Source organism: Schistocerca americana, chromosome 2 (genome assembly GCF_021461395.2).
Source record: "Schistocerca americana isolate TAMUIC-IGC-003095 chromosome 2, iqSchAmer2.1, whole genome shotgun sequence".
In the NCBI taxonomy this organism is placed as follows: domain Eukaryota; kingdom Metazoa; phylum Arthropoda; class Insecta; order Orthoptera; family Acrididae; genus Schistocerca; species Schistocerca americana.
In genome coordinates this window covers 907,182,196-907,198,073 of record NC_060120.1, presented here as the reverse complement: position 1 = coordinate 907,198,073, position 15,878 = coordinate 907,182,196, and the positions used below count along the sequence as shown (strand labels likewise).

The following is a 15,878-nucleotide window of genomic DNA, read 5'->3' as shown; positions in this document are numbered from 1 at the left end:
TTGACATGGATGACCCAACTTTTACACCCTAAAACTATGTTCATTATCATCATCATCTAATATTCTTTGCTTTGCTCTTGCTCCTTTAACTGTGCTTATATTTTACCTCATAGGATAACCAGCATCTCTTTTCCACAATCCAGCGCTTACTCCTTGTGTGCACTTTCTTTCCCAGTTTAGCCTGTCTCTCACTAGTTCCCCAAATTACTCGCTGTCAAGGTTTTGTTGTCACACTATCTTGGCCACCTCATTTAAAAAGTTGAGACTTCATGTAAGTTTAACACTGTTGCTTCTTTATCTGTTGCATCACAAAGTGAATTTCGGGTATAAAAATCCAGTATTTGTATTTGTGTTATTGATGTCTGTTAATTACACATAGTCTTATATTCTCCATTTTTCCATGTGATATTTTATAAAGAGTTCAACATAATACATCTTTTGCAGGTGTTTGAATGTGTAGTGGCATGGGTACACCATGATCTTGAGTCAAGGCGTGCACATTTGGCAGAATTAATGGAACATGTGCGTCTTCCACTCTTGTCACAGGAGTACCTTGTTCAAAGAGTTGAAGAGGAACCTCTGCTGAAAGCAAATCTTCAGTGTCAGTAAATTCTACGTATCTGTTTCTACTTTAAAGATGCATTAATTTATAATTCAGCAAGAAAAAAGTAGTTGGTATTTACTGAAATTTACTTTCACATTAATCTGGTCTTGCATAATTTGGTTTCTTACAACATCTAAAGTTTGGAGTTCAGTTTTATAGTATATTTTTGTGATAACTTTATGGTTGCTTGAACTATTTATTTTGCAGATAATTGTTAGCTGAGTAAGCATAAATAATGACCAGGATTTTTTTATTTATGTCCTGTGTAATATACAGTCAGGTTTAAAGTAGTTAGATTGGTTTGGAGAAAGATTGTTTGATTTGTAAAAAAAGAGGGTGATTACAAGAGCGTTAAACATTGGACACGTTTGAAAGAACCTTACAGTTTCATTGGCACCAATGCAACATTAATATGTTTACAAGGCTCTGTAGAGAACAAATTTTCATGGAAATTACATCGTGGCTGCCAAAATGCTTGTGATGCTATTGCCCAGAGAGGAAATTTGAATATACTGGATAAGTAATACGACAGAAGATTTGCCATTATGCATCTACTAATGGAGAGAATAATTCGAATACACTAACACAGACTGTGTGTACTTTGTTGGGTAAAATTTTTGAAGACATATTTCAGCCTCAACTCACACTAGTAATATAATTTCCAGTTGTGGCTTATTACCAAGTCGTCATCATTCGAACTGTTAAAAAATAAAAAAAATAAAAAATACGAATGTAGTGGCTATCAAAATACCAAAAAAGCAATTCATAAATCAAACTCATGTCTATTAACAACTGCACATACCTGAAATGATAGCTGTTGCATGACCTGAGTCTGAACTATAAAATAAAAAAAATGAGATACACAACTTTCATGGTATTAGGAAAGTGTAATGAATTATCTTAGTGGCCTGTGCTGGTTCATCTGTAGCACAGTGCCTATGTTGTTCCTGTGCAGACATGCCTAATTTCATGTGAGCCATAGAACAATAGAAATTAAAGGGTGTATAAACTGTACTACATGAACAGAAGGGAATGAAAGTGAATGTGACATGCACATTAGAATTTTAGAATGGTAAACTTTTTTAAAAAAAAAGAAAAAAGAAAGAAAGAGTTCTATTTCCATGAAGTCTGAAAAATATGAGGTAGTTACTGGTGAAAGGAGAGCTGTGACAGTGATTTGTGAGTCATACTTGGCTAGCTCAGTCCATAAGAACAGTGCCTGTGAAAGATGAGATCTGGTCTCATGTCCCAGTCCTCCAGGATGTTTGAATGACCTTTTTGTCAGTTTGTGATTTCAATGAAGCTTCATTTGGCTGTTTCTGTCAGTTTGATTATGGGATCCACAGATTTAATCAAGCAGAGGTATACAGTCTTTAAAATACAATATTAATTTCCAGAAGTTGGATTCAAATTTTTGCATAAAGAGGCCCTTTAAGACTCCCACAGGTTCGTGAAACTACCCTCAGGTAAGGTTGTATCTATCAAAAAGGGCATTGTCAATTTCTTGTTGCATTTCTGTCCATCCAGCTAGTATATTTGTCTTCAATGAAGGACATTAAGTTAACACTTTGACTGCTAGCCACATAAACCTTGCAGTTTCTTAGAATACCCGCCATTTTTATGGTTTTCAATTTATTTTATTAAGAAGACTAGTGATACTAAACTTTTTTGAAATTGTGATACTACTACTGCTCCTAATTACATATTTCCAGCTTCTTTGAATTTTTTTCTGGGTATATTTTTAATCAGTTTTAGGTTTTGCAAAAAATTTAAAAGTGTACTTAAATCAAAATAATTTTTAATTACAATTCTAGACCTAACAATACACTCAATAATTGAAAATGTGAATCTTAAAATTGTAATTATGAACTGTCACACTTTTTTCCACGTAGAATAATTTTTCCATGTGCAGCATGCTTTAATACAAGGTTCTTTGCACATGGAAATTTTGCACTTGTATGTTACATCTTTTCTTGCATTTATTTATTTATTTATTTTTCTCCTGAACGTACTTTTCACATCCCCTGTATTCTGGTTTTTACCTGGAAGTGTAATTTTTTCCTGTGGATGGCCTGCTGAGTTGTGCCCTGTGGAACTCCGTCTGGCAGAATCTTCACATTTTAGCACTTTTGCACACAGTTCCTTGATGAATTTAGGCAGAGGCATCTTTTAGGTCTTTATTTTACCATAGAGATTGCATGTTTTTACCAGACATGTAAGGAAACAATGAAATACAATTTCTTCCATCATTTCGCTGTTCTGAACCTATAAAAAAATAAAATAATGTTTCATGGTCCAGGAAATTAAGGAGGATCAGAAAAGAAAGCAAACAATTGCTTCAGCAAACATTGCATGAAATTAAAACAAAAAATACTCACTTGTGGTTTAATACTGTTCTTTTTGAACAGTGTCATCTGCCCCTGGTAGCTGAGTGGTCAGCGCAACAGAATGTCAATCCTAAGGACCTGGGTTCAATTCCCGGCTGGGTCGGAGATTTTCTCTGCTCAGGGACTGGGTGTTGTGTTGTCCTAATCATCATCATTTCATCCCCATCAATGCACAAGTCACCAAAATGGCGTCAGATCGAAAGACCTGCACCCGGCAAACAGTCTACCTGACGGGAGGCCCTAGTCAATGAAATTTATTTGTTGTGCACAGTGTCGGGATCATCACTTGAATTGTTAGTATATGTCATTACCAGTGACGTATTCAACAAAATCTGGCTCCATTTTGCACAAAATTTCTTCGTCCTTTAAAAAAAAAAAAAAAAAAAAAAGAAGAGAAGCTATGTGCTTTGTATCTTTATGTACTGAGCAAACAACTGCCGCTCTCCAAAAGCTTGATTGCAGACAACAAGTGCAATCTATCAGTTGCTTTAGGAACTAGATTTCTACCATCTATCAGCTGTTTTAGGAACTAGATTTCTACCATCTATCAGCTGTTTTAGAAACTAGATGTTCCTCGTAATACAATGATGACAGATCAAGCCTGCCAATATACATGATTACGTATTTAAAGGTGGGAGAGAAGTCTTATCCCATCAAATGATCAGATCAGCAGTGCACCAAAATTTTCGGATCCTGTCAGTTGAAAAGATTGGCAATTAAAGTGTTTTTTATAAAAAGGACGGAGTTATGATAGTTTTGTAATTTGTGTGTGATAGTCAGTCATATTTTTGAATCTTATCAGTGTGATGATTTCAAAAATGTGCAATGACTCCTTTTTGAAAGTGCTTCATTTTTTTTAGGTGTGTTGTTCATATCAACTGTATGAAGCTGTAATGAATAGTATTTGGATTTTTTGTCATTATAGCTGAAATTAGGACTTCAGGAGTTTTATGCCACAGATTGCCCTTACTTTTCATTTGGTTTGTGATATAGGTAATGTTTTTACCTCAATATTAAAGCTGTTACTATATGTGCTATCATTCTTTCTTTATGTTGAATGTTCTCTGATAGCCCTATTTCGTACGTCCCACACACTTGAGCAGTATTCTAGGCTAGATCACATTAGTGTTTTGTAAGCAGTTTCCTTTGTGACTGATAGAATTTTCCCAATACCCTACCAGTGAATAATAATATGCCATCTGCTTTACTTATGACTGAGCTTATGTGATCATTCCATGTCATTTCTCTACAGCCTGTTACACCCAGGTATTTGTATAAATTGACTGATTCCAGTTGTGACTCATTTGTAGGGTACTTTTTGTATTTGTGTGTCAAGTGCACAATTTTATATTTATGAGCAATTAAAGCAGTTTGCCAGTCTTTGCAACATTTTGAAATCTCAACAAGATGTGGCTGAATATTTGTGCAGCTTTTTGCAGACAGCACTATGTAGATAACTGCATTATCTGCAAAATGTCTGAAGTGACTTTTATTATTATCTGCCCGAGATCCTTGATAAACAGCTTGAATTGTATGGGTCCCAGCAGACTTCCCAGGGGCACATCTGAAGTTACTTCTGCCAATAACTCTCCATTTGAAATAACTTGCTGTGTCCTCCTAACCAATAAATGCATGACCCAGTCACAAATTTCATTTAGTACTCTATATGATCATACTTTCGTTAGTAAGTGTTGGTTTGGTACCGAATGAGAAAATTTTTGGAAATCAAGAAATACTGCATCTACTTGACTGCCTTGATCCATGGCATTCAGGATGTCATCCAAGAAAAGTGTGAACTGGATTAAACATACATTACATATGTTTTTGGGAATCAAGTTGGATGGCATGGAGGAAGTCATTTTGCTCAAGATACCTCATTTTGTTTGAGCTCAGAATATGTTTTATGATTCTGTAACAAATGAATGTCAGTGATAGTAGAAAGCCGTTTTGTGATCACTCCTGCTACAGTTCTTGTGGAATGTTGTGACAGGTGTGGTTTTCCAACTACTGAGCACAATTTTTTGTTTGAGGAATATACAGTATATTATGGTTAAAAGAGGGGCAAAGTCACTGTGTCTCAGTGACACTGACTCATCATTCATCTTCTCACTGGTGCGACAATTACTTTGTGCAGGACTTCTGGATTTACCTTTGTAAAGGGACATTTGGAAATGGAATTCAGCACTTCTGCCTTCATTTTGCTATCCTCAGTTTTAGCTTCTGTGTCCTCCAAGAGGATCTGGACACTGACTTTGCTGCGATTGAAGCCATTGCATATGAGCAGAATTTCTGTGGGTTTTCATTGCGTTTTTGACAGTCAAATGTGTTTCATTTAGCATTTCTGTCTCTACAGCTGTGTGCTTTGTTTTACACCTACTGTACAACAGTCACAGTTTTCTTTAGAACCTTATTTCCATAGAGGGCCTCTCCCATGAAGAAACACCCTGAGAGGTGGCCAGTGATTAAGCCCTCTGGACTTGCATTCTTGAGGATGACAGTTCAAATCCACATCTGGCCATGCAGATTTATGTTTTCCATGATTTTACTAAATTACTCCAGGCATATTCGGGTATGGTTTTTTTTGAAAGGGCATGGACAATTTCCTTCCCCATACTTTGAAACATTCCAAGCTTATGCTTCACCTCTAATGGTTTCAATGTCGAAAGGATGTTAAACCCTAATCTTCTGTCTTCCATGGTGGACTGTTCCATTAGGTCAGGTATTCTTCTAACTTCTACCACATATCCTCTACATGTTCCTGTCCAGAGCTAAATGTTCCAAGTTCCTTATACAGTCATGCTTCTTTATCTAGTGTACTGAATTTGTAAATCATTCTACTTATTTTAGTATGTTAAACCTTGTTCCTACAGCTGCCTCATAGTCACTGATTCCAGCTTCAGTGAAGACATCCTCAAAGATGTCATGTCTATTTCCTATATATTAAATCCAATATATTTCCACCAAGAGTTGGCTGCCAGTATTAAATCTGGAGGTGAGCCTTCTGGTTGATACACAGATCCAGTTATAAGTTTGTGTCTTGCCCTGATTCGGAGTCTTGTTCAAACAAGGTCTTAGACAGCTTCAATTTTTATTTCAGTGAATTTTCTTTTTTTTGTCTTTAGTGACAAATACTGCACATCATCTCCATTTCCAATTAGCCTTTCCTTCTGATATACACTTAGATTTATACAAAAAATCTCATTGCTGTCAGCTTCGGGTTTTCACCAGATATCAGTACGTAGTATTGTGTGAACTCCACAGATTTTTAAGAGTGCTTCATACTCAGTCACTTAGTTGTGAATGCTTCACCAGCTGATCACTAGGATTTTAATTTTCTTGCTTGTTAGGGGCATTTATTTGGCTCTTACACTAATACTTCAGGGTCTTCTGCAGCTTACATAACTGGGTGTTTCAAAACGATTATTGAAGTTTTTAAAGCTTTTAGCATTTATTACATTCAACTTATAATTATAAATAATATGTCAAATGAAAGAGCATCTCAGACAGTTTTATTTTTATACCTTTGTGCATGCTCATGCACTGTTTCCTGTGTCTTCTATTGGAAAGCATTTCTAGCAAAGATGGTCACTATGCAATTTGTCTCAGACCCATTAGGACTGCTTGTGTGAAGTTGCAAACTGCAATGCTGTCTCATGGTAAATTGTGGCATTATGATCTGTGAAGTTTTAACAAAGTCGTGTTAAAAGGTCAGCATACTTCAGCAGGTGACCTGGCCATGAATATAACTATACATGCCTGTTACTCATCAGAATATGGCGATGAAGGAGAGAGTCAGCATAAAGTGGACTCTGACCACAATCTAACAGGCGAAATACCCTCAGACTTCAAGAAGAATATAATAATTCCAATCCCAAAGAAAGCAGGTGTTGACAGGTGTGAAAATTACCGAACTATCAGTTTAATAAGTCACGGCTGCAAAATACTAACGCGAATTCTTTACAGATGAATGGAAAAACTAGTAGAAGCCAACCTAGGGGAAGATCAGTTTGGATTCTGTGGAAATATTGGAACACAGGAGGCAATACTGACCCTACGACTTATCTTAAAAGCCAGATTAAGGAAAGGCAAACCTACGTATCTTAAAAGCCAGATTAAGGAAAGGCAAACCTACGTATCTTAGAAGCCAGATTAAGGAAAGGCAAACCTACGTTTCTAGCATCTGTAGACTTAGAGAAAGCTTTTGGCAATGTTGACTGGAATACTCTCTTTCAAATTCTGAAGGTGGCAGGGGTAAAATACAGGGAGCAAAAGGCTATTTACAATTTGTATAGAAACCAAATGGCAGTTATAAGAGTTGAGGGGCATGAAAGGGAAGCAGTGGTTGGGAAGGGAGTGAGACAGGGTTGTAGCCTCTCCCCGATGTTATTCAATCTGTGTATTGAGCAAGCAGTGAAGGAAACAAAAGAAAAATTCGGAGTAGATATTAAAATCCATGGAGAAGAAATAAGAACTCTGAGGTTCGCCATTGACATTGTAATTCTGTCAGAGACAGCAAAGGACTTGGAAGAGCAGTTGAACGGAATGGATAGTGTCTTGAAAGGAGGATATGAGATGAACATCAACAAAAGCAAAACGAGGATAATGGAATGTAGTCGAATTAAGTCGGGTGATGCTGAGGGTATTAGATGAGGAAATGAGACACTTAAAGTATTAAAGGAGTTTTGTTGTTTGGGGAGCAAAATAACTGATGATGGTCAAAGTAGAGAGGATATAAAATGTAGACTGGCAATGGCAAGGAAAGTGTTTCTGAAGAAGAGAAATTTGTTAACATCGAGTATAGATTTAAGTGTCAGGAAGTCGTTTCTGAAAGTATTTGTCTGGGGTGTAGCCATGTATGGAAGTGAAACATGGACGATAAATAGTTTAGACAAGAAGAGAATAGAAGCTTTCGAAATGTGAAGAATGCTGAAGATGGGTAGATCACATAATTAATGAGGAGGTGTTGAATAGGATTGGGGAGAAGAGAAGTTTGTGGCACAACTTGACTAGAAGAAGGGATCGGTTAGTAGGACATGTTCTGAGGCATCAAGGGATCACCAATTTAGTATTGGAGGGCAGCGTAGAGGGTAAAAATCATAGAGGGAGACCAAGAGATGAATACACCAAGCAGATTCAGAAGGATGTAGGTTGCAGTAGGTACTGGGAGATGAAGAAGCTTGCACAGGATAGAGTAGCATGTAGAGCTGCATTAAACCAGTCTAAGGACTGAAGACCGCAACAGCAACAACATTATGTTCCATTGTAATCTTCCAAGTGTTGATAACATCCATAGATGGTATCATCAGCTACGAGACAACCCCTGTGTTTTCAGAGGGAAAAAAAAATACGGGACGACGAAGAGTGACTGAAGAACGTGTTGAACAAGAGAGAGAGTCTTTCATGCATAGCCCCAAGAAATCAGTTCTGAAGGCTAGTCATGAATTAGCAATTCCAGTGACATCTTTGTTGAGACTTTTAAGGAGATGCTTATGACTATAGCCTCATCGTTTGCAGTTGTTAGAAACTCTAAAGCCTACAGACTACTTCACAAACAAAATTTTACTCTGCGATAAAGATTTTCCTGACCATGTCATCTTCAGTGATGAATTGACTTTTCACCTTAGTGGAAATGTGAACACACACAGTGTGCATGTCTGGGACTCAGAGAATTCCCATGAGATGGTACAATTGCATTGAGACTCACCTAAATTGAATATTTTTTGTACCACATCCCAGCAGAAAGTTTGGGCCCTTTTTTCCGCTTAAGCAACTGTAACTGGTACTTCTATTCTTGATGTGTTACAACTATGGCTCTTTCTTCAACTGGAAGGAGCTGAGCCACAGAAATTTATTTGGCTGCAAGATGGTGCCCTGTCTCACCGTCATAACCCAGTAAGCGATTGGCTAGACGTACTCGACTGCTAGAGTGGCTGCAAGGAGTCAGATGACAGAGCTTGTTTCACATGGCCTCCATGTTCACCTAATATGATACCATGTGATATTTGTCTATGGAGGTTCATAAAGGATCATATGTATGTGCCGTGCCACCATCTGATCTACCCAGCTTAACAAACAGGATTGAGGGAGTTGTTGCAGCAATTACTCCAGACACACTGATCAGTGTTTATGAAGAACTTGTCTATTGACTTGATGTGGGCCATGTGATGAATGGTGCTCGCATTGAAGACCTGTAAGAAAAACTGTTTGAGTTGCTCTTTCAGTTTATGTATTATATGTAATTGTAAGTTGAATGTGGTAAGTGCTACAAGGCCTTAAAAATCCTGGTATGTATGATGGATGGAGAGTATGCCTAATCTAAGAATACTTGTGTGTGCCCTGGAATTTCAGACCTCCCTCCTCTTCTCCCACCAAATTACTCTGGGACTGGCCTAAGAATAGTCTCAGTTATTCTCAATGTAGTTACTATCTTTTCAATTTTCTTGTCGTATTTGTGTAAGTGCCATCGTGCCAGCAATGATATCTGGGTCTTGCATGAAAAAGCTTCTTCCATGCCTACATGCCATGTATTTTGAATACAAATGGTAGTGATTGCTGGTGACACTAATTGATCTGTAATGTTTTTCTCTATTAAGTTCATTAATCATCACAAGCTCTGTAATTGAAGTTGATATTTCTTTTATCACTGTGTTTGAAATATATACAAAGTATAACATATTCCATAAGCCTTATGAGGTACTTTGCTTGCAGGTAAAGATTTTTTAATTGAAGCATTAAAATTCCATCTACTTAAAGGTGAACAGAAGTTGTTGTTCAAAAGTCCAAGAACGAAACCCAGACAGCCAGTTGGTCTTCCAAAGGTAAGATTCCTTGCATAGTACTGAAAGGCTAACATCCTTAATAATTGTCAGTATTCTTATGTGTCTATCATTGTTGTAATTTGTATATGGCTCCATATGAATTAAACTTTGTCTTGGATTACTCATTACCAATGGATTATCGTTTACACGAACCAACACTCAGATGATGTTGTATACACTGTGTACAAAATGTAAGGACTAACATATCTCTTTGAGTGGCTTCTTAAATGTCATCTGTTATTTAAATTGTATAGTTTGGGTCAATTATCAACATCATTGTTCTCAGTAGGAACCTGGAAGAGTGATTTTCTTTTAAGAATGCTCAATTTGCACTGTTTAATTGGGATCTGGCTGTATATTTTGGAACTTAAATTGAGATTTTATCTCCCCCCCCCCCCCCCCCCCCCTTCATTCACATAAGCTCTTCTGATTGCTGATTGACCTGGTCTGTAGAAAATTAATATGGTATTTGTAGGCCTACTTTGAAACACTTTGTTTTACATTATTACACATTTACAGAGGACAGATCAGCTGCACAGTTATGCAAAAGATTAAGTTCCCAAACTGGCCAACTAGTAAATCAAGGACAAGTTTGTTAAAGCTTATGAGAACATCACATTGCTGCCACATTTTTATAAAGATGGGAGCCCCTCCACGCTCGCAAAGCATGGTGACCAACTCAAAAGATCTACTGTCACCTCTGCATTGTTAGTAATTAGAATCGAGGAGATCGCAGGAGCAAGGAACTGCGATGTTATCCATGCATCTGGGTAAAGTTACCCATTAACACAGGTGCATCTGGGTGATAGAAATGGTGGAAAAAGCTTGACAGAATCAAGCTTGAAAGAAGAGCGGTTTTTAAGGGCAGACGGAAAAAAGTGCCAAGGGAAAAAAACCTCTGCGACAGTGTCAGGTTGGGTAGTAAGGGCAGTAGCGGTTTCTTGCTATCTGTGACAGATCATGCAAGGTAAGGTTATGTTACTGGTTGGGTATCATGCATCAGTACCATAGAAGCAATGCACAGATTGTCATAGAATGATCAGTCCTGTCGAGGAGGTGAGTGCTGCTGCTGCTGGCGCCGGCATCGTCTCCTGGGCCAGCTGCTGTTGCTGCTCCTCCTATGTTGCTGCATGTTCCAGTTGCTGCAGCTGAGCTCGTATGGATTCTCCTGGTCCTGCTGCAGTGGCTTCGTCCCTGTAACAAGAAAATTGGTGCAGCAACACGTGCATTGCCATTATGCCCTCTGCTGTGCTGTATCGTCAATGACAGCACAGCTTCATCAGACTGCTTGCTGAACAGCGGCAGCCCACCGCCATTCGGCATCGTCGTCCTCTACTGCATGGCGCAGCTCTGCTGTATCTGAGCCTCAAGCAGCTGTGCTTGTTCGGTGAGCTGCGCCGCTTGAGCTTCAGAGGCGTGCACGCTGCTTGCTCACGCTTGCGTGATAAGGGCTGCATCTTTGGCTTCTCGGCCCCTTGCGGGGGCCGCCCTCGCAGCGGTCAACGTCACCACCGATGCTGCTGAGGCGGCAGTTGTCTTCTTTGTACCCCTCACTTGTGGTACTGCTGGGGCAGCCGCTGGGACAGACACGCGAACGTCTTTCTGCGAGGTCGCAAGAGTGTTCACAGGTTTGGCAGCACAGAGGCCTTGGGTGAAGACTGCACACAGTTGCCTCAAGGCCTCTTCCTTCTCTGCCGCCATGACGGCTTTAAGAGCTGCAGTGGCCTCCTTCACGGTGGTGCCGAGTTTGAGGCCACAGTTCTTCTTGGGGGCACGAGCTGCATCCTGACTGCCCGTTTCTGGGCGGTCGGCCCTGCCCCTGGCAGGTGGAGCTGCTACTGCGTCATCCCTCAGCTGTGCCGGGCTGGTCTGCGCCCTACGTCGTTTCTGACGTCATCTTCTCTTCTTCCGCTGCATCGGTGCGGCTGTGGCTGCCTCGCTGCCTTTGGCACAGTTGCGGCTTGAGAAAGCTGGGCAACCGCGCCAGTTGGCGACATGCGGGCCACCACCCCAGACGCAAGTTGGTAGAACGTCACTGCCACGGTCGCAGGCACGGCTGTCGTGCTCGCCTGAGCACTTAACGCACCGCGCCGTGTTGCGGCAATAATTCGCGACATGGCCCACGCCCTGGCACCTGAAGCACTAGGTCTGGGGGTCCATGGCAGTCGGGAGAGCCTCCGTCGTAACGGGGAAGCCCAGCAACTTCTGCAAGTCAAAGATGTCGCTCCCGCCGTCGGCCATTTGGACGGCCACGGCATAGAGTGGCGCCCTTTTCTTGTTGGTCCAGTTGTACGACCTTGTGGTTGCATTACCAAACCCGGCTCGCAGCAGCCCTTCCCCGACCGCTACCTCGTCACAGCACCAAGGTAACCCCCTTAGGAGTGCCTTGGTCATCTTCATCCTTCCTACGGAAGGTGCCTTCTCACGCCGGCGCCACCTCGACAATGTGGTCGGCCACTGCGACCTTGATCACCCTGTGGTCGGCCACGTTTGCAGCTTGAACGCAGATCAGCGAGTCTGTATCGACAGACTCATAGACCACCTCGTTCTTAGCACAATTCGTCATAGTGTTGAACAGTGCTGTCCATCCGTCTTTGCACTTGACGTACAAAGGGGGGACAGGCCGCGACTCATTTTCTCGGGAATTCCTTGCTTGGTCGGGAGACTCAGTGAGTTGCACAACCGAAGGACCCTTCGGAGCAGCAGGTTTCCTCTGTGCATACTTCTTTCCCATGCTGCGGGGCGCAGAACACGACAATCTGCAGGCATTGTGAAAACAGCACACGACAATTTGCTTCCCATGGCACCCGCAGCACAGAAACCTCTTCACAAGCTCTCAACGGCCGAGTAAGCGTAGCGTGCAATGGCAGCGATGCGCTCACCTATCAGGCCGAAAGTACATTGCTGCCACAAATTCAGACTTTCACAATATAGACTTCATTTAGAGTCAAATTTTCTTTGCAACAGGAGCTCTCATTTCAGATGACACACTGTGAATAGTGCTGTGTAAGGCATAGAAAAATTTTAAAGTGCAGCAATGAACAGAAACATGAAAGTAATTAAAATAATATTTAAAATGTACGTTACACCCTAGTGTACATTTCATGTGTTTCAGAATGAGAAAGACCATTATTGATTGCAAGATATCACTGGAACTAGTTTAGGGGAACATTGTGTTTGCATCAAGGCAGACCAACAGTTCCCATACCAAAAGAATTATATCAGGGCTTCACAGCAAACATGCTCTGTGAGGAGATGGTGATCGCAGGTCTGCAAGCAGTGAGTACTACCCCTTCCCTCCCCTTTCCATTGTCACAGGGGATACAGTGGGGAGACATGTAGATTTGTGTGAATGAGAAAATTGAGCCTGGCATAAATGCGTGGAGAAATCTGTACTGTCTTTATACTCCTTGTCAATTAAAGTATCAATTACCTCAAGCTCCAAATCAGTGCACATTGAGGACAGGTAGCTTTTTCATTTTTCTGTTCAGTTACACTGTGAATCCTGACATTTTTCCATAACTGTACACACACAAACTAATAAATTGCATGACAAATATATAGATTTTTTTCACTTTCTTCAACACTGCTAAGAATGTTGTAGCCGTGAGCCTGTGATATCTACATTTTCATAGATTTCTAAAGAATAGGCGACACACACTGCAAATATATCGCAAGCTGGCCCTGAATGTCATCTGACATAATGTGTGGGGCATATGATTGCCATGTTTAATAATAGTATCATGCCAAATCATTCTACCTGGAGAGGACGTAAATGTTCAGCTGCAGCTACCAAGTATTCTTTTATTAAATCATGATCCATGAAAGGGCAAGGACTTTCGTAAAAGTAGTGCAGTTTTGTAGCTCATCCAAACAGCACATTCACTTGATTTTTCTTCCTCTTCTTCTTCCCCTTCAGAGGGCTTCCTTTTTAAGTTTTAAAACCTCTTGCAAATGCTCGGGTCCTTTGTATTTTTCCATTTCTGTGTTGTTTGACTTGCCAAGTCATGTAGTACAGTTGTAAATTGAACTTCCTGAAAGTGTTCAACATTGTATGAGACACTAAACATTTTGCAAAGCTATCTTCTACAAGAAGAAATGATAAGATTCCTCCCACTGCAGATTGAAATATGAAGACATTGTCAGTGTTACAGAATGCCAACTAACCATTGCTGCCATTAGGTGGCACCGCTGTCAAAACTGACCCTCCCCTGTTTCAAAGTTAACACTGCTCCTGTGTTGTTGGGGCTATATGATGTGTGTTAATTTCCCTCACTCCCCGCCATTCCACAAATGGTCTATTTACAAGCAGGAGCCTGAGCAGGCACAAGTGTTCATTCTCAAAATCAGCGAGTTGCTAAGCCTTGAATTACATTGTCAAGTTCCATTTCCCATATGCATGCTGTGCAACAGAACAGATAGCTTTAGAAAATAGCAATCAAAGCCTGACCACTTATAGGGTTATTAATGCTTTAGAGACTTTAAAATTCCATGAAATATAGTCCGATTAAAATTACTTTGTGACTGACGTTTCAGTGAGTTGAGTGATGGGAGCCAGCTGTGAGCGAGTAGCACTTTTTCGAGTGCCATATGTTTGCTGTGCTGCCTGTTTTGTAGGTATGTGCAGCATTTTGTGGAGCATGGCTGGTTACATGGTGGCAACACTGTCCCCTGCAACAGCAGTAATTTTAATCAGAGTATAATATCTGTGATTGTGAATGTCCAGTTTGTTGGACATGGGGACTTCATTGTTACCAGTCATTGATAAAGGCATAAGCTGTGTAATCATGGACCAGGGGAAAATAATGGGTTTAATTGGTCACGTTATTCACTACATTTTCTGAATATTGAAAATATGTGCAGAGCAGTGTGGAGAACATTTTTTCACACAATCTACATATAATTTGGTGCGGCTTCCCTACCCCCACCCCCTCTCTCTCCCTATCTCATACATTAGTTGTCATTCCTTGGGCTTTTGGAAAGATCTTTGAAAATATAGTGAAATCTAGTAAGTGTGGAAATAGGTTGTTTTCACTACTAACTAAGAAACACCATACATACAGATTCTGGCACCCCTGCCAACTTGGCTCCCCAAGCGAACACTAGTGTCACTTTGGCCATAAACCAGCTGTCAATATGTAATCTGTCATGAGTCCAGCTTTTGTGCTGGATGTCTTGTGAAAGCTGAAACATGATACATGCACTACAGAACATGTTAAGATGAATACGGCTGAAAGTTAAAAGTGTATTCAGGATCTGTTTCAAATTGAACATATTTGTGCAAACTATATTTCTGTCTCTTGCAATAAAACATGTCACTTCGAACTTACAGTACTAAGGTGTTGAACTCTCATTTAAAATACTGCTTTTTCCAACCAGGTTTTACTGGTTGTGGGAGGGCAAGCACCCAAAGCTATTCGAAGTGTAGAGTGCTACGATTTTAAAGAAGAACGCTGGTATCAAGTTGCTGAAATGCCTACACGCCGCTGCAGGTAATACACTTATGACATGTATGACCTCATTTTTCATTCAAATATTGTACACAGTTAGATAAAATTAACTAGTGCTTGGATAAAAGAGAGATAAGTTTTTCATGTTCACTGCATAAACACATTTTAATATATGCATATGACAAATTGCAGTGGTTATGCACCATTTCTTTCCTCCTCTTAATCATTTTTTAGTGATTGTTCTTTGAAGATTGGTTTCTCATTACATAAATTGTACTTGAAATGCTTTCCAACGTGACTTAGTACAGTTGTTCTTTCATTTTATCTCAATATTCTTCAAGACATAATGGAATTCAGACTTGCTCATTGTCAGTACTGCAAATTCTCCATAAATTGTACTTGAAATGTTTTCCAACGTGACTTAGTACAGTTGTCCTTTCATTTTATCTCGATATTCTTCAAGACATAATGGAATTCAGACTTGCTCATTGTAATGGAATTCAGACTTGCTCATTGTCAGTACTGCAAATTCTCTCTCTCTCTCTCTCTCTCTCTCTCTCTCTCTCTCCCCCCCCCCCTCCCCCCCCCCCCTCTCTCTCTCTCTCTCTCTCTCTCTCTC

At 40.2% G+C, this 15,878-nt stretch overlaps 1 protein-coding gene across 5 annotated transcripts in view; it reads left to right on the top strand.

Annotated features, from left to right (window-relative positions):
* Positions 1–15,878, top strand: part of LOC124595920 (ring canal kelch homolog) — a 133,758-nt gene that overhangs the window by 43,342 nt on the left and 74,538 nt on the right. For all 5 annotated transcript variants that reach the window (XM_047134831.1, XM_047134833.1, XM_047134832.1 and 2 more), the window contains 3 exons: positions 445–601; positions 9,700–9,809; positions 15,189–15,301. In XM_047134831.1, the coding sequence (XP_046990787.1) occupies positions 445–601; positions 9,700–9,809; positions 15,189–15,301 (380 nt within the window). The remainder of the gene's footprint in view (positions 1–444; positions 602–9,699; positions 9,810–15,188; positions 15,302–15,878) is intronic.